Raw genomic sequence first — 20,370 nt, forward strand, 5'->3', positions numbered from 1 at the left:
TTACATGAAATCTTTGAGAGATACTGAAGGATATTATTTAAAGTAACTATTGTAAAACTAATGATTACTTTCCAATTGGCAGGAAAGAGTACAGAACAGAAGTAGACTTATGTCAATCTCACTGGTCTTACTATTTCAACTACCAAGCCTCTGAAAAGTTATGGCTGAGTATAAACTGTATCTACTTTGGAACTTAAAATTTATAGGGCTCCAAATTTGGTCCAGAAAATAAATGTTATTTGACTGAGATAGCACATGATGTTTCAATTGCCTTTGTGAAAAAAGTGAAGATAAAAATTGGAATAAGTGTTACTTTAAAGATTTTTTTAAAAATTATGTATTTATTTATTCTAATTTGTTATACATGACAGCAGAATGCATTTCAATTCATAGTACATATATAGAGCACAATTTTTCGTGTCTCTGGTTGTACACAAAGTGTAGAGTCACACTATTTGTGTCTTCATACATGAACTTAGGGTATGATATCGATCTCATTACACCATCTTTCCTACCCCCATGCCCTCACTCCTTTCTCCTCCCACCCCTTGACCTATCTAAAGTTCCTCCAGTCCTCCCATCTTCCCTGTTATTATGGGTCAGCATCTACATGTCAGAGAAAACATTTGGCCTTTGGGTTTTTGGATTGGCTTATTTCATTTAGCATAATATTCTCCAACTCCATCCATTTACCTGCAAATGCCATAATTTTATTCTCTTTTAATGCTGAATAATATTCCATTGTATATATATACCACATTTTCTTTATCCATTCATCTACTGAAGTACATCTAGGTTGGTTCCACAGTTTAGTTATTGTGAATTGTGCTGCCATAAACATTGATATGGCTGTGTCCCTGTAATATGCTGTTTTTAAGTCCTTTGAGTATAGACTGAGGAGTGGGATATCTGGGTCAAATGGTGGTTCCATTCCCAGCTTTCCAAGATTCTCCATACTGCTTTTCATATTGGCTACACCAATTTGCAGTCCCACCAGCAATGTATGAGTGTGCTTTTTCACCCACATCCTTGCCAACATTTATTGTTGCTTGTATTCTTAATAACTACCATTCTGACTGTAGTGAGATGAAATCTTAGAGTAGTTTTGATTTACATTTCTGTAATTGCTAGAGATGTTGAACATTTTTTCATATATTTGTTGATTGATTGTATATCTTCTTCTGAGAAGTTATCTATTCAGTTCCTTGGCTCATTTATTGATTGGGTTATTCGACTTTTTGATGTTAAGATTTTTGAGTTCTTTATATATTCTAGAGACTAGTGCTATATCTGATGTGCATGTGGTAAGGATTTGTTTCCAATTAGTAGGCTCTCCATTCACCTCACTGATTGTTTCTTTTGCTGAGAAGAAGCTTTTTAGTTTGAATCCATCCCATTTATTGATTCTTGATATTAATTCTTGTGCTATAACAGTCTTTTTCTTTTAATTTTTAAAGTAGTTTGTTTTTCATAGACAGGCCATGCACATGGTACAAAATTCATCAGTTAAATCTTTGAAATATAGTGAAAGTAAGTTTTCTTCTCCAGAGGCAGTCATTGTTTCTAATTTCGAAAGTATCTTTCTGGAAATACTCTTCACATAAATAAACATGTATGCAATTACTGTATATTCCTCCCCACCCCTGCATACTGTGCATAAAGTTTCACATCTTGTCACTTGGCAATGTATTTTGTAGATATTTCCATATTAATATATGTAGAGCTATTTATTCTTTTCAATAGCCTGTAGTATTCCATTATGGAAGTACCTCACTGGCTTAACTAGCTTGCTACTAATGTACACTTAGGTTGTTTTACAATCTTTTGATGGATATATGTTTTTTTAAATTAATTTTTTAAAAATTATATGTGACAGAGGAATGCATTACAATTCATATTACACATATAGAGCACAATTTTTCATATCTCTGGTTGTATACAAAGTAGTTTCATACTAATTTGTGTCTTCATAGATGTACTTTGGATATAGGAATCTTATTAAGAAAGTTGGGGCCTAATATGACATAATGGGAATTTGGGCCTACTTTTTCTTCTATTAGACACAGGGTCTCTGGTTTAATTTTTAGGTCCTTGATCTACTTTGAGTTTTGTGCATGGTGAGAGATAGGGGTTTAATTTCATTTTGTTCCATTGGGATTTCCAATTTTCACAGCACCATTTATTGAAGAGGCTATCTTTTCTCCAATGTGAATTTTTGGCGCCTTTGTCAAATATAAGATAACTGTAATTATGTGGGTTAGTCTCTGTATCCTCTATTCTGTACCATTGGTCTACCAGTCTGTTTTGGTGCCAATACCATGCTGCTTTTGTTACTATTGCTCTGTAGTATAGTTTAAGTTCTGGTATAGTGATGCCACCTGCTTCACTCTTCCTGCTAAGGATTGTTTTAGCTATTCTGAGTCTCTTATTTTTCCATATGAATTTCATGAGTGCTTTTTCTTTTTCTATGAGGAATATCATTGGGATTTTGATCAGAATTGCATTAAATCTGTATAGTGCTTTTGGTAGTATGGTCATTTTGACAATATTAATTCCGTCTATCAAAGAACAATGTAAATCTTTTCATCTTCTAAGGTGTTCTCTAATTTCTTTCTTTAGCATTCTGTAGTTTCATTGTAGAAGACTTTCACCTCTTTCATTAAGTTGATTCCCAAGTATTTTATGCTATTGTAAATGGGGTAGTTTTCCTTGTTCCCTTTCCGAGGATTTGTCATGATATACAGAACTGCCTCTGATTTATGGGTGTTGATTTTGTATCCTGCTACTTTGTTGAATGCATTTACTAGTTCTAGAAGTTTTCTGGTGGAATGTCTTGGGTCTTCGAGGTATAGTGCCAATTTGAGTTATTCTTTTCCTATTCATATGCCTTTAATTTCTTTCTTCTGTCTAATTGCTCTGGCCAGTGTTTCAAGGACTATGTTAAATAGAGGTGGTGAAAGAGGAGGGCATCCCTGACTTGTTCCAGTTTTTTGAGGGAATGCTTTCAATTTTTCTCCATTTAGAATGTTGTTGGCCTGGGGCTTAGCATATAGATGGCTTTTATGATGATGAGATATGTTCGTATTATCCCTATTTTTCTAGTGTTTTGAACATAAAGGGGTGCTGTATTTTGTCGAATGCTTTTGCTGCATCTATGAGATGATCATATGATTCTTATCTAAGTTTATGATGTGATGAATTACATGTATTGATTTCCATATATTGAACCAACCTCTTGGGGCCAGTGGTGGTGTTGGGTGGTGTGTTCAGAGATGCAGTCTGTGGTGTGCAGTGTTGTGGCTGGCAGCTTATCTCCAGACCCTGTATGGTGTCCCCAGGTGCAGGCTACCTCATGTAGGGGACTATGGCAGTGGTTGCAGTGTTCCAAGATGGAGGCGACCAGAGAAGCCCCATGTTGGTAGATGGGGGTCCACACAGAGTGGAGGCTGGAGGTCCTGTGTGGGAGCGGCGTCCAGTATTCCTGCAAGGGTGGCAGCCAGGAGTCCTGTGTGGGTGCTGATGCCAGTGGTCCTGCTCTGGCACAGCTGCTGGAGGTCCTGTGTGGGTGAATAGCCGGGAGTCCTGCACTGACGCTGAGCCCTGAAGACCTGTGCAGGCACAGTGGCTGTTATTCCTGTGCGGGAGCAGCTGTTGGGTGTCCTTTAATAACTCACAGACAAGCAGCATTCTCCTACTTAAATCTCAGGTCATAGAGTGACACAGAATGCAGCCTGCCTCTAGCTGGTCATCTTAGATCTCTTTAAAGATATTTTTAAAAATTTATTATGGAGATCCATTTTTGGTTTGCATCAAACCTGAGCAGAAATTAGAAAGAGTTGCTATATGTCTTTTGTCCCCAAATATGCACAGCTTTCCTCACTGTCAACCTTCCACACTAAAAAGCTCATTTCTTTGTAGTACTGTAAAATATTCTGTTGTACATGTATATGCTTATTTATCCATTGACCTATTGAAGGATGTCTTGATTGCTTCCAAACTTTGAGTATTATTAACAAAGCTTCCATTAACATGCATATGTGGGTAAAAACCCATTATACATAAGTTTTCACCTCATGGGAAAATACCAAGAAGGATGTTTATTGGATCTCATGCAAGAGTATGTTTAGTTCTGTATGAAATTGCCACTGTGTCTACCAGAGTGGCTATACTGTTTTACATTTCCATGAGTATTTGACAAGAATTTCCATTGACCTATATCCTAATCTATATTTGAGGTTTTCAATGTTTTAGAGTTTTGCTATTGTAATTATTGTGTAGTAATAACTCATTGTTTTGTTTTCAATTTATTAATGGCATATGAGGTTGAACTATCTTGGTGTGCTTATTGCCTTCTGTATATCTTCTTCATTGAGGTATCTGTTTATAATTTTGTCTATTTTTAAATTGGTTGCTTTGTTATTCTTCAATTTTAAGAGTTCTTTGTATATTTTGGATAACAATCCTTTATCAAACATGTCTTTTACAAATATCTTCTGTCAGTCTGTGGATTGACATCCCATTCTCCTAAAAGTATTTTTTCATGAGCGAAAGTCTTTAATTTTAATGAAGTTCATCTTATTATTTCTTTGGCATTGTGTCTCAAAATTTATTGCCATATGCAAGATCATCTATGTCTTATTCTGTGTTTTGCATTTTATATATAGGTCTATTCTCCATTTTGAGTTCATTTTTGTGAAAGTTGCAAAGTCTGTGTCTATGTTCATTTTTTTTCTTGTGTGGTTTTCTTGTGCACCACCATCATTTGTTGAAAAGACAATCTTCTCTTCAATAGACAGTCTTTGCTCCTTTTTCAAAGATTACTTAGTTTTATTTATTTATATATTCTGGGTCTTGTGTCGTCTTCCAATGATCTTTTTATCTATTTTTACCAATACCAAGCCATATAATTATTGTATATTTATAGTAATTATTGAAGTTGGATGGTGTCAGTCCTCTAACTGCTCTTTCCTTAATATTGTGATGCCTCTTTGGGTTTGTTTTCCTCTCCATAAAAACTTTAGAATGAGTTTGTCAATAGTCACCAAATTAAACTAGGAGTTTTATTGAGATGACACGAAATCTACAGATCAAATTGGGAAGAATTGACATCTTTAAATATCGAATCTTCTTATCCAGAAACATGAAATATTTGTCTAATTAGTTATTTGATATCTTTCATCAGAACCTTATAGTTTTCTTCATACAGACATTATACATATTTTATTAGATTTTTATCTAGGTATTTTATTTTGGGGGATAGGGGGTTGCTAATATAAATGGTCTTGAGTTTTCAGTTTTAAATCCAGTTATTCATTACTAGTTTATAGGAAAGAGATAGACTTTTATACTTTAATCTCATATTCTGCATCCTTGCTATAATTGGTTATAAGTTCAAGCCTGATTTTGGGTGATGGTGATATTTTCAGAATTTTCTACGTAGACAATCAAGTCATCAGGGAATAAAGACAGATATCCTTATCATTTAGTACTTTCATTTCCTTTCCCCATCTTATTGGATTAAGTAGGAATTCTAGTACAATGTTGAAAAGGAATGGAAGGAAGGGATATTATTTTCTTATTCCTGATCTTAGCAGAAAAGCTCTTGTTTCTTACTATTAAGCATAAGGTTAGTGGTTAAGACATTTGGAGATGTTCTTTATCAAATTAAGGAAATTCTCTTCTCTTTTCAGATGGCTGAGAGTTTTTATCATGAATAGGGGTTAGATTTTGTCAAATGCTTTTAACAGAATGCTTCACTATGATCATATGATTTTTCTTCTTCAACCCAAGTGATTCATAAGAATAATTGGTTGTTGAGTATTGAATTAAGACACATAATATTTATAACACAATAGGGCTTTTTTTGTGGGGGGGATACCAAGAATTGAACTCGGGCACTTGATCACTGAGTCACATCCCATTCCTATTTTTTTATACTTTATTTAGAGACAGGGTCTCACTGAGTTGCTTAGCACCTTACTTTTGCTGAGGCTGGCTTAGAACTCACGATCCTGCTGCCTCAGATTCCAGAGGTGCTGGAATTGCAGGCATGCACCACTGCACCAGGCTTTCCATGAATAGACTAAGTTAAATATTTAAAAGGCTTCTTACATTGCATTTTAAACATTATTAAAAGACTATTTTTTCACTTTTTCAATGACAATGACTGTAGTAGAATTTTACAACCTTAAAATATTATTGAAGGTAGTTGTAGAAAATTCAACATAAGAAATGGCTTCTTTTTCTAATGAAAAATCAGATAATTTCTATAAAAATCAGATAATTTTAACAGAGAAGTATAGTACTACTGTAGAAGCCTTAATAATGTTCTTATAAAAGTATTTTTCTGATGTACACATTATTTATTTCTCATAATATTTTTGTGATATTTAAGAACTGCTGTAGTCAGAAGTGAAAGTTCTACATACCATGTGTAATTACCATGAATGTAAACATTTGAACATAACAACGAAATCTTTTGGAATGTAAAGCAGAATTCACATTATTGGAGAGATAAGTCTAGTCAAAGCCTCTACTATTTTAGGTAGTCTATTTATAGAGATATTTGTTTTGTAAAGAGAGTAAGGGATAATCAGATAAAGCTCTATTCAATACCAAAATAGCATATGTACTTTTATTTATAATAAAAACAAAGGAATGCAAAAATCATTAAAGAATTGTCATTCTTCAGAAAGTCTTAACCAGTATTTCACCACTCTGGCTGTGCTTTATAATCACCAGAAGAATTTGGTAGGGGAAGGGGGGAAAAAAGGCCAGCGCTTGAGTTTCACCTCCAGTGTCTGATTTAATTGGTTTGGGGTCAGGCCTATACACAGTCAGTTTTAAAGAGCACCTTCACATGATTCCATTGTGCAGTAGATTGAAAACCAATTATCTACACCAAGTGATTTATTTAAAGAAGACTTAATGAGGTGGGTGACTAATATGATCTCGCTCATTTTGTAACTTTCTAGAGGAAGGTGTCCCAGCTACACATTTTCTGTGCCTCCAACTGCTGCTGTTCTTTCACTGGGTAGATTTCCCTTTGCCCTCTCCTTATCACTAACCATGCTAGGGAAAGGAGGTAAATTGTGGACTGTGGGAGGCTGACTAGCACGTGACTGCGTCTGTCTCCCCTTCTAATTGGTGTGGCATCATTGTCATAAGTCACTCTGTGATCTGGTTGCCTAGGTAACCCAGAAAATTGCCCCAATCTTTTAGGGTGCGAGCCACTATGTCTTTGTGCATGGGCATGCCTTCCTATAGCCCCATGGGTGGAGCTATGCTCACCTATTCCTTTGTAATATTACCTCTTGCCGGGTTTGGGATAGAATGTTCCATGGAAACATCCTTTGTGTATCCCCTTCTCTTACTGTGCCCTTGGGTGTGGCCTACCCAGATGTCAGTCAACCTGTTGATAGCAGACATCATGAAGCTAGACTCAGCCCCTTGAAACCTGACCCCTTGCCTCATTTGAATAGCTTCTCCTCAATAAAAGGGGTCAGCATGTGCTCTCTGTCTCTTTCTGCGGACCCTTAAGGTCAGAGGAGCAGTCACACACACCCCCACTCACACAAAAAGGTATTTCTGTCTCTTGTGTGGTTATTTCGCGCAGCCCTGCAAATGGCATCCCTGGGTGGGTGAAAGGTCTGAGTGTTTAGGTCGATGGGACAAAGCGACAGTGGACAATGGTTTCATTTGCATTAATTCTTATGAATTGCAGTTGGAAAATCTGAGAAGAAATGGGAACTGAACTGCAGGCCAAAATAAAACTTTGCATTAATTTCAAGATTTCATTGCAAAAATAACATCTTGCCTCCTTCTATTAGTCCCATTACTAATGTTTGCCTGTATAAATAAATTATGATTGCCATTTATGAACATAAGTATAGTAAAAGTATTTTCATGCTGAACCAATCAGGAAAGAAATTTGGATAAAAGAAGGCTTTATTGGTAAAATTTTTATCACAAAATTTCTATTTTATTAACATTTAAATTAATTAACTTATTTGAATCTCTTTACTTTTTATAAATATGTGTTTTCAACAGCAGGAACTTCATATGTAGATTTTGACAACATTATGGATCCTGATGTTTATTATCTCAACATCGGAAAAATAGGGGAAAACAGCTCTTTTAAAGGAAATTTCAAAGACAAACAGATAGATACAGAAAGTAACCAAAAGTCTGATGATTCCTGTACATCTCTTGAGAGGAAGGATTCCTTGACAAATATAGATTTAGATAAACCTTCTGTTGAGGAGAAATTATCTCAACACATCAAAGAATCCTTGGAATCTAGCAATCTTCATGAAAGACCAAACTCTTCTAAAACTACAGAATCACCACTGGTAAATTTCTATTATGTTTATTATATTAACATTAGTATAAGGAATTTTCATAGGAAAATGTCACTTTGACATAACATGTTTTCAAATGCTATTTTCTATTGAAGTTAAAATGTACTGCCTTTTATTATCATGTGGTGGCTGAAGAGTAACTCATGTGAAGGATAAAACTCAATGACTTACAGGTCAGAATTTTAAGGCCCACCTCATATAAGAGTGCTATTGCTTTTACAAATGAAATTCATTTTTACAAATAATATAATAAATCCTACAGGTTTTGTTATATCTTGGTCAAAATGAAATAATGTAGATACATAGATAGAACTAATTTCTGTGGTATAATATAAGGGAAAGAAATTAATTCTTTAAGAATTAGGACTAATAAGGCAATGGTGGTGGATTTTTTTTTTTTTTTTTTTTGGTCTGTTTCTTCTCAGAGTAGATAAACATAATGTAGCTCTTTATTTTATTGTTGCCAGATTTTAAGACTAAAATTTATTCCTTAATGATATATAGTAGATGTTTTCAGTAATTGTGATTATTAATAGTAAATTCTTTGGAAGTTGGGTTATCAAACATGTTCATAATCTTTAATAATTATTTAAGATATATCTCCAGAAACCTAAACTGAAATAATAACCCTAAGTACAGAAGAATGACTATTTGGGTTGCTGTTACTTTTCTTGGGCAATTGGCTTTCTCTGCCTACTTTGTAACTTATGTTGTTTCTTTGTAAAATGAGAAATTGAGACCTCTGAAAAAACTTAGATCCCATTGAAATAAAATTCCACATGTGTATGATTTTGTCAAAATGGACCCAACTACTTATGTATAACTATAATGCTCTAATAAAAAAATGCTTAGATCCCTAAAGGAATGCATCAGAAGAAATAATCATATGTATAACAAGATGAAAGGAAACTGATATATAAGATTTGGGGTAGTTCAATCAGTACAACTTCTATCATGAAAAATGAAAATCTCAGGCATTCATTTAGTATAGGTCTTTGTTTATATAATTTTAAAATTTTATTTGTTCTTTTTAGATATACATAACAGTAGATTGTATTCTCACATATTATACAAACATGGAGTATAATTTTTTCTAATTAGGATCCCATTCTTTTTTTTTTTTAACATTTGAATCAGATGGGGTATAATTTCTCATTTTCTGAGTGTTCAGGTTGCAGAATCACAAAGTGTTGGTCTTTATATACCTATTCAATATATTTGAAATCTCCAAGTTAAGAGATTAATGTCATTGTCAAATCATTCCTATTAATAATAGACTTATGTATCTGATAGAAGTAAATCCTAATGTCTTCTAGAAAGACCTTCCTATAGTTTATCCAACAATAGAATTCCCCAAATAAAGTTCCACCTTAGAAGATCTTATATCCCCAATTTACAAATGAAAACAAATGATCACTGCATGAATTTCAGTGAATAAAACAGAAGAAAACCAATTTTCCAATTACCACACAGGGTATTATGAAGGTGACTTGGTAAAACCTGCTCATACGGGTGGGGGTGGGCTGGGTTATAGGAAAAGCATCCTAGCATACAGAGCCTACTCTTTAGTTCTGAATAGTAAGTCTGCCTAACCTACCAAGTTGTTGTCACAATGTTCTAGAAATTGGGTCCTTGGAATACCAATTTCAAATTAGTGATACTTAGACAACTGCTTTAGCTCTGAATAATAATCTCCTTTGTCTCTGACCAAGAAGTCTTGTATCGTTTGCCAGAAGATAGGGTAAAGATTTGCAAAGAGGATAAATTTCAGACCTTTCACGGTTCTTGAAGACAAATAGAAAGAGTAAGTTGACAGAAATAAATTTAAGCATATAAGTAATTAGAATAGCTGTGAACAGATTAAAGTGTGAACAGATTAAATTGTATAATCTGAAGTTAGATACAGATTCTAAGTTTGGATATACAAACAATCTAGATGGTTGTTTTAAACCATAAACTTATTTAAAATTAAACATGAGGAAAAGTTTGAGAGTAAAGAAAAGCATTAACTTAAAAAAAATAATGAGAACTTTAAGATAATAAAAGCATTATCTTAAATAAAAGCAAAGGGAATTACAATGTATGTAAAATGAATTATTTGTCAGGAAAATTAAATGAAATCTGAACTTGTAGGTATCTATTAATATAACCTCAGATATATTGTAGCAAAAATGGACAAAACTACATAATATCACTGACAGACCCATCAAACCAATAGGATTTTTTTTAACTTGTGAAAATAGAGAAAATTTGAACAATGTAAATCAGCTTACAGGAAAAAGTATTAACCCTGTAATAATTAGAGAATGTGTATTCTTTGCAGAAACACATAGAACATTTACAAAATACAGTTTTATAACTCATTGCCAAAACAAAGCTACAAGGAAAGTCTCAACAAATCCTAAAGAAATTATATCAGACACTGTTTTTTTCAACCACAGTAAAATAAATTATAAATTAATAACAAAATGGTAAGAAAATTAAACACAATTCAAATAAGTTTGGATTAAGAAATAAATTTTAAATATTTGACATTAAATGTGACCCCAAACGATACGCAATTAGCAGAAACCATACTTCAATTTTTGCATGTTGTCCTTTTTCTGGATATTTGATATGATATTTGTTCACAATACTAGGTAGTGACCTTGAGCTGTAGCTCAAAGTTAGTTACTTTACATTGTGATGTGTTGCTAAGCTATGATGTTTGTCAGGTTACATGTATTAAATGCATTTTCAACTTTATAATATTTTCATTTTAATGGTGGGTTTCTTGGGATGTAACTATTATAGTTTATGAAGCACATGTAACCATAAATGCAAGAAAATATAGAGTGAAAATTAATGAGTTATGAACCTGACTCATAAATAATAAAACAATGATAATTAACCAAACTCAAAGATATAGAAAAAAATAATGATGTTAAGTACAGAAATTACTAAGACAAAAAGTGATAAATAGTATCAGTGCAATTAAAGCTGTTTTGTAAAAGGCTAAAGTCTACCATATTAAGACTACATATTATGTTTGGACATGTTGACCAAAAAAAAAAAAAAAAATGAAGAAATTACAAATAAACAGTATATGTTAAGTCAGAACAGTGAATGATATAATGTTCAAATTGTTAGTTACTTATAGCATTAAAACAGTACTTTCAAAAATTTTGAAAAAAAGCTAGATGTTTTATAAATATGACTTAAGTGCTCAAGTTTGGAGCTCAATATTCAGACGACTGGAGTGGGGAGGTAGGACATTTGAAGTGGTTAGGTCATCATACAACGTGAAATTTCTCACTAGATGACTTTCTGGCCTCCACAATTTTAAGAAATAAAATTATTTTCTTTAAAACTTGCATGTTTTATGATATTCTATTGTTGTAACACAAAATGGACTAGACACCATAAAAGCATTTCAACTAGCAGACATTCATCTATTGTCTTCTTAACTCCTTTCCTTTCATAAAAAAAAAAAATAAAATAAAAAAAAAAGTAAGACATAGGTTAAGTTTTGGAGGTAAATTTTAATAAGCCATTAAAGAATTGATAATTTAAATTATTCAACCTCTTATGAAGAATAGAAAAGAAGAGAAAATTCCCCAATTATTTTCTGAGGCTAGTATAACATTAATAGAGAAACTGGGAAAAGATTATTTTCCAAAATACAAATTTAGATGTCATAAAATAATAGCAAACCAAATCCAGTACCTTATGTGAAAAAGGAACTCAATTAGCTTTTTCTCAAAAATTCAGTAGCTCAATGGATGTGATAAAGCTTTTGATAAATTAAAAAAAAAATCAAATCATTAGTAAAGTACATCTCCCATAATGCTAATAAAATACATTTTACAAATACCACAGGTAATATAATCATTGGTAGTCTATATAAAATGCAAACCAATGTACCAGTTAAAATGAAGGAAAGGGAACTTCTATCATACACATGGATACAGATCAAAAATATAATGTAAACATATAACTGTGAAAAAATACATAGAGTGTAAGTGTGACATTTTTTCTTTCTATACTTGGGGTTGAACCTAGGGACACTAACACCAAGTTACATCCTCAACCCTTTTTAAAATTTTTTATGTTTAGACTGGGTCTAAATAAATTGCTGACCTGGCCTTGAAGTAACGATCCTGATCCTCTTGTCTCAGCCTCCTGAGTAGCTAGGATTATAGGAGTGCCAGAGAACCTAGCTCAGTTTTTGCAAACATTTAAGATAATTGTAACTTTTATGAATACACTCAGAAATGATAGTAATCAGAAACATGCACTGGAATAGGATATGTTAATGTCAACATAAATATCTACAAAGTCTAAAAGGTTTTGTGGTACAAATATCTGGAGCATATTAATTTGACAAAATTTATGTGTCATATATTTACATTTTAAAAGTACTTCACAATTAAAACAAAAATTTTACAGTGTTACTAACTGTCGTTTGATTCCTGAAATTACTATTATAAAAATGTGCTTTTTGTTAAGGTGGTGAGTGATTACATAATTGAGTACAGTGATTTACACATAGTAAGTATTCAGGAAGTCATTATTGAAATTTATGAAAACATCCTCAACAGATTTATTTGAGAGCCTAAAGAGAATTTTTTAATATTATCCATCTGGTTGTTAAAATGATTCAGTGTAGCCTAACTGTCTTGATTTTGGCTTAGTACAACATGTTTGTTCCTTAGCTATTTTTCAGGAAGACAGTAGTTACCCACAATTTTAGGTGAGGACAGTCCCAAGTCCATGTCATCAATAGTCAGGTGATGTTTTGGAGAGGACTACATATTCCTTTGCCCTCATATTTCCAAGGGGAGAGAATAAGCTTCACCTGAAGGAGACTGCAGTTTTCCAATGAACCATGCCAGTGAGTTTCTCCAATCTTGTAGTCAGTTCTCTCCATGGAAAAAAGAATAACTTTAGTGGTTAGGGATACTAGAGTTTGATATCATCGGGACAGGGATATTGCCTTAAAATAATTTAACTCATTATTCTGCTAAGGTATTTCCTTCTCTCTGTACATGTATATCAGTCTCCTTTTGTGTAGGTATTTGCATCTGTTTCAGATGGCAATCTCCTTTATTTTGACCTCTTCTTTACCAGTAAGTTCTCAATGGTGTCTTATCCTTCCCTGCTTCTGTTATCCATGTCTTCCTGGATAAATTCACTGTAAAAAGCTTTCCCTTTAATTCCTTTCTGTTCAATAGAACAGGAATAAGGAAACATGCATGCCTATTAGGCCCTGCCCATTTTCCAATCCAGTTTCCAAGGGAAGTGGGTTACTAATCCAGTAGGTAGTTAATCCAGTAACTTGTATCTCATCTTCACTTCCTGCAATTAATCATGGTCTGTCAAGAAAAGCTATGACTTATATTGCATCCCCAATTCCCAGCAGTGTTCTTATACTTCTTTTATATGAGCATACCATCCTATTTGATTGATTTAGTTAGTTTTTTTTTTTTATTTCTGTGATCAAAAGACCTGAGAAGATCAATGTAGAGGAGGAAAAGTTTATTTGGGGCTCATGGTTTCAGAGGTCTCAGTCCATGGTCAACCAATCCATTGTTCTGGGCCCAAGGTGAGTCAGAACATCATGGTGGAAGGGCATGTTGAAGGACAGCAGCTCAGGACCTGGCAACTAGAAAGCAGAGAGAGAAAGAACTCCATTTACCAGTGATAAAATATATACCCTGAAAGCTGCTTCCCTGTAAGATACCTCCTCCATCCACACCCTACCTGCTTACAGTTACCATCCAGTTAATTCATATCAGTGGATTAATCCACCAATTAGGTCACAACTCTAACCATCTAATTATTTCATCTCTCAGTGTTCTTGAATTGTCTCACACATGAGCTTTTTGGGGATACCTCATATCTAAACCACAACATCAGTTTATAAGGTTTATCACTAAGTTTAGATATTTAGTAAAAGGTATATATTGTTTGGGTACATTCTAGTTTTATTCCATTTAACATTTTAAATTGTTCAGAACATAATATATTCTGACAAAACCTAGATCACTTAACAATCTAGAAAAGCATGTAAACATCTGGGATACATAAAGTTCTTACCAGCTTGAACCTGCTGAAATTATCAAGCACAGCGACTGTGGTAAAATGGCTTATGTGGTGCTTGTTTATTTCAATTAGGTCAGTCTGAATGTAGTTCTGGACTGTAGCAAAGTAGTTGTATGTAAAGCCTGACTTTTTCTCATGGGGGATATTGGATTGAAAAACTTATACTTTGTTGGAAGAATCTGTCAAAGAATTGTAAAGGAGTCTTCAACAGATTTAAGGGTCTGCAACTTGATAATTGCTCTTCTATAAATAAAATATTTTAATGCACTCCAACATAATTTTAAGTGAGGAATAAAAAAGTGTAAATAGTTTCATAGAAATTATCTTCCACTTAATAGGATTCAGACTGAGTGGCCCAGATTCTGTCTGAGCATCTTCCAGGAGATGGCTGATTTCTACAATGGGTTAAAGTGTTGGGTCACAGCAAGAGAGAGCTCAAAGCTGTAGACATACAAAACAGAAAGCGACCAAGAGGGGAGCTGTAAAGTAAGCAGAGCTTTCTAAAGTTGACATCAGAAAAATTGGTACTTCATAGTTTGCAGACCCAATTCTTGCCCTTGAATATATTCACTTTCTTTTCAACCCTAATGATGAGACCTGGAGTGTTTTTTTTAAATCTCCTTTTATCCTAGGAGAGGCCATTCCCTAAGCAGAAATTACTTAGGTATCTATTGTGTCCAGAAGAAAATTCATGTTCTTGATTAGCATTTCCTGACACCCAAATTGAGTTGTAAGGATCTTAATTTCCCTCTTCAATTTTCATGAGGTAGAACTTTCCTGAGGAATGAAGGACTTACTGGTAGCTTTGGGAAAAACATGGACCCGTCAGAGGTCCTTGGTTCTGGATTCATGGCTATTAATAGTTAGCTTTGTGAGTTTGGACAAAACAAAACATAACCTTGTATAACTTTCCCTATATGTAAAGCAAGACTTTTTAAAACTTCCAGATTTGCAATCGTATAGATCTGAAGGAATTCTGTTCTGATCAATATCTGAGAGTCACAAAGATGTTCTGAAAAGAATGGATTTAGATTTGTCTTTGAATGGCATGTTTTATTGGTCACTAGCTTCGTTTTATATTTTCTCATTTATATGATTTGTAAATTTGCAAAGAGTTATAGCATTTGCTTTGTATTCTTTAATCCCTTGAAATAGGCTATATTTGGGCATTAATTAGATTCATCAGGGAATTTTTAAATATGGAAAGTCACTGTGATTATATCTTAAGCCATCTATAGCTCTCACTTTTGATTTGCTAATATGCTTCCTACTATATTCATATGTTATATTCAATCACAGTTGTATCCTATCCAAGAATAAGAACATATACAAAAACAGAATAATATGGTGATGGAATAAGCCTTGGTTTCAAATTAGCAAGGCCCATGTTCAAAGCCCAATTCTGCTAGTTTATAGCTACATAAACTTTGTTAATTACTTCTCATTTTCTTGCTTGTATATTTGCCTCAAGATGAGTGTTTTGTTAACTTGGATTTTATCCCTGACCATTGTCAGATCAGACGTATTTTCCCTGGTATTTTACTTGCATCTTTGAAATTATTGTATGTATAATATACTAGGTCAATATACTAGGTCAATCGCACCACATATGAAAGGAACTCTGTATTCCAGACAATTTAGGTATGAAGACATGGAGAGAAGAAAGTAAAGAAGGGAGAAAGGAAATTTTAATTTTATTTTATGATATTCATTCTCCTTGCATTGATGACAGCATTCAGATAATTACTATGATTGTGGTTTATACACTCTTCAGAACTTATTATCTATTAATATTGTGTTATTTATGTCTCCACTGTTAGAACTTAATGAGAGCATAATTTATGCCACATAGTACATGGTAAGATGTTTGATGAATGAATGCAGTTCTTTGTTATAATAAAGAAGAAAATAAACTTAATTTTGTTGAATATTTTGTTTCCTAGTTGTTACAAGAAATAGCCCTCAGAAGTAAACCTATAACTGAACCATATCAAGGACTTGAGAGATTCTTTACTTTTGATAAAAATGAAAAACTCAACTTAATTCCTTCTTATAGTTTAGAATGCAACCATTCCAGTACTAGGATTACACTTGCAGGTAAATTTGGACATGAAATCAGATGACGTATGGACCAACCTAACAAATCTCTAACACACTTTTTAAAAACAGTCTCTTGTCATTGATGGAAATACTGGACAATTCTATGCAATGAATAAAATAACTTCCTTTTTGTCTCCCTAAAATAATTAGCTCAGTGTGAGTTACTGTATGTTTACACCTAATGCTGCTATCAAAATTTGGGGAAAAAAAAAAACATCACTATCATGAAATTGGGGAAAGATTCTTTTCAGAGTTTAGAGTGTGGCCTTCACTATATTATAAAATAATGTAAACCCTCTGAATTACTTCATCAGCTAAGTATTATAGGAAGATCCTTAAATTTAATCTTAAAAACAAGTCTTAAAATCTTAGGATCTGTGAAATTACTGAGACATAGCTATAATTTCCTTTTTTCTTTAATCTTCTGTATCTCGGTAAAATACACATCACTTAAAATTTAGCATCTTAATCATCTTTTAGCTTACAGATCATTGGTTCTAAATGCATTCATAATGTTTTACAACCTTCATCAGCATCCATCTCCAGAACCCTTTTCTTCTTGTAAAGCTGAAACTCTACACTCATTAAACAATAACTCCCCATCTTCTCCTTCCCTCAATCCTTGACAATCATCCTTCTACTGTTTTTATTGTTTTGATTATTCTTTTATTGTTTTGATTATTATCCTTCATTCACATAAGTGGAATCATGCAGTATTTTTTTTTAATGTGTGTGTGATTGGCTTATTTCACCTTGCATAACATCCTCTAGTTTCATGCATGTTGTTGCATGTATCTGAGTTTTCTTTCTTTAAAAAAATAAAATAAAATATACAAAAGTGAGGATAGAAGGTCTGAATTAAGCTCTCTCATTCCAGCTTTTTTATTAATTCCTCCAAACTTCCAAGACTCTATGGGACATAGTTTAAAAGCCACTTTTTAGAGAAAAAGACTTTTAAAAATTCTGTTTTATGGCTGGATAATATCCCATTGTATAGTTTACCACTTTTTTTTACCCATTCATCCATCAGTGTACTTTGTGCTGCTCCTGCCTTCCACTGTGGTAAGTAATGATGCTGTGAACATGTATGTGTACAGGTATCTCCTTAAGATACTGCTCTCATTTCTTTGGGGGATATACCCAAAAGTAGAATGGCTGGATCATATGGTAATTTGATTTTTAGATTTTTGAGGAGTTACTATACTATTTGCCACAGTGGCTGTACTATTTTAATTATGTAGAAAATAAGCTTAATGTTGTTGATTTTATTGATTCTTAGTTATTTACATTTCCATCAACAGTGTTCAAGAGTTCTAATTGTTCCATATCCTTGACAACTAGTATTATTTTTGGTTTTATGGATGATAGTAATCTTCCTGAGTCTTAGGTGGTGTGTCTTTGTAGTTACTTGTAGTTTAGATTTACATTTCCCAAATGATTCATGATACTAAGCATCTGTCCACATGCATATTAGTCATTTGGATGGCATCTATGAGGTGATATCTATTCAAATCCCTTGCTCATTTTTTTGGTCAGGTTGGGTGTTTTTTGTTTTGTTTTTTTGAGTAATTCTTTTTTGAATTCTGGATAGTAATATTATTTGCAAGTTATTTTCTCTATCATTCTGTGACTTGCTTTTTTTTTGAGGAGGTGGGGAGTACTGGGGATTGAATTCAGGGTGCTAATCCACTGAGCTACATCCCCAATCTTTTTAGTTTTTATTTTGAGACAGGGTCTCACCAAGTTCCATAGGGCCTTGCTAAGTTGCTGAGGGTAGCTTCAAACTTGTCCACTCCTACCTCAGTCTCCTGAGTTCCTAGGACTATGGATATGCTTCATCATGCCCAGCTGGTAGTATTTTTTGGTGAAGAATTTTTTTTTCTTAATGTTATTTTTGTCTATTTTTTTTCTTTTGTTTCATGTGCCTTTTATACCAAGTCCAAGAAATCATTTCCAGATCCAATATTTTGAAACTTTGGTCCTTGTTTTCTCCTAAGAGTTCTATAGTTTTATTTCTTAGATTTATATCTTCATCCATTTTTAGTTAATTTTCATAGTTGATATTAGATAAAAGTCCACATTCACTCATTTGCATATGGATTTAAGGTTTTTTAGCACCTTTTGTTGAATAGACTGTTTTTTTCTCCATTTAATGATCTAAACATTGGTGTCAAAAATTATTTGACTAAAAGAATAGATTTTAAGTGTTTTTACCAGACATAAAAGTACAGGTTGTGTTAGGGATGTTAGCTGCTTAATGATGAAGTGCTTGCCTGGCATGTTTGAGACCCTGGTTTCAATTCCCAGTTTAGGAAAAAAAAGGTATGTATTGTGAAGTAAGGCATATGTTAATTAGCTTAATTTTATCTATTTCACAATTTATTCAACTTCAAAGAATCATATTGTGTACCCTAAATGTATTCAATTTTTGTCAACTAACAACAATAATTTTGCCATGAGGGTTTACTTCTGGGTTCTATATTCTCTTCCATTGGTCAGTACAACACTGTTTTGATTACTGTGTCATTATAGTACATTATAAGATCAGGAGGTATCTTTCAGCTTTGTTCTTGTGTTTCAAGATTGTTTTGACTATTCAGGGTCATTTGTGATTCTATATGAATTGTAGGATGGGTTTTTCTACTTCTGCAAAAAATATCATTGAGCTTTTGGTAGGGATTGCATTTAGTCTATAAATTGCTTTTGGTACTTTTGACATCTTAGCACTACTAGGTCATGTCCATGACTATGTATTTATGTTTTCTTTTATTTTTTTCATCAATGTTTTCATTTTTCATTGTGTAAAGGTTTTATCTCCTTGGTTGACTCCTAGATATTTTATTACTTGTTATGGTAGTATAAACAAAATTATTTTCTTAATTTCTATTTTAGGGTGTTCATTGCTAGTATAAAGAAATGTAGTTGACTTTTGCCTGTTGACTTTTTAGCCTATTTTGCTGAGTTCCTTTATTATCTCTATTTAAATTTGTGTGTATGTGCGCGCGCGCGTGTGTGTGTGTGTGTGTGTGTGGAAATTCTAGGGTTTTCTAACAAATAAGATCGTATTTTTGAACAGAGATGATTTTATGTCTTCGTTTCTGATGTGGGTGCAACCCCCCCCCCCCCAGCCTTTTTCTTTTTTTTTGCCTAATTTCACAGGATATATTTTACTATATTGAATAGAAGTGTTGAAAGCCAGCTGTCCTTTACTTGTTCCAGAGCTTGAAAAAAAAAAAAAGCTTTCAGTATTTCACTATTACACATCATGCTTTCTTTGGGTTTTCATATGGAATGGATTATGTGGTGGTAATCTCTAACTCTTGCTATTTTGCTGAGAGCTTTTATTGAAAGATGGTATTGAATTTTGTGAAGTATATTTTACACATCAATTATTCAGTTAAGGTTTGGTGTATTACACTGATCAATGTGATCGATGTTCATATGTTAAACATTCCTTATATTCTAGGAACAAATCCTGGTCGTGTAGTATATTCCTTTTAGTGTGCTGCTGAGTTTTGTTTGCTAGTATTTTGTGGACGATTTCTTTCATCACTGCTTGTAAGAGATATTGGTCTAAATCTTTCTTTTCTTGTAGTGTCTTTGTGTGGCTTTGGTGTCAGGGTAATGCTGGCATTATAGATCTTTGAAAACATTTAAGAAGGATTGTTATTTGTTCTTCTTTAAATGTTTGTCTGACCTCACCATAAAGCCATTAGGTCTGGGATTTTTTCGTGTGTGAGAAACTTTTTTTTTTTTAATTACTGACTCAATATGCATGTATATATTCAAATTTATCATTTCTTTCTTTCTTTTTTTTGGTACTAGG

At 33.2% G+C, this 20,370-nt stretch overlaps 1 protein-coding gene across 1 annotated transcript in view; it reads left to right on the forward strand.

Moving 5' to 3' along the window:
• Zbbx (zinc finger B-box domain containing) overlaps positions 1-20,370 on the forward strand; it is a 189,314-nt gene that overhangs the window by 144,159 nt on the left and 24,785 nt on the right. The window contains exons 15-16 of the mRNA XM_027942150.2: positions 8,050-8,351; positions 16,388-16,541. Coding sequence (XP_027797951.2) covers positions 8,050-8,351; positions 16,388-16,541 — 456 coding nt within the window. The remainder of the gene's footprint in view (positions 1-8,049; positions 8,352-16,387; positions 16,542-20,370) is intronic.

Source organism: Marmota flaviventris, chromosome 8 (assembly GCF_047511675.1).
Source record: "Marmota flaviventris isolate mMarFla1 chromosome 8, mMarFla1.hap1, whole genome shotgun sequence".
NCBI lineage: Eukaryota > Metazoa > Chordata > Mammalia > Rodentia > Sciuridae > Marmota > Marmota flaviventris.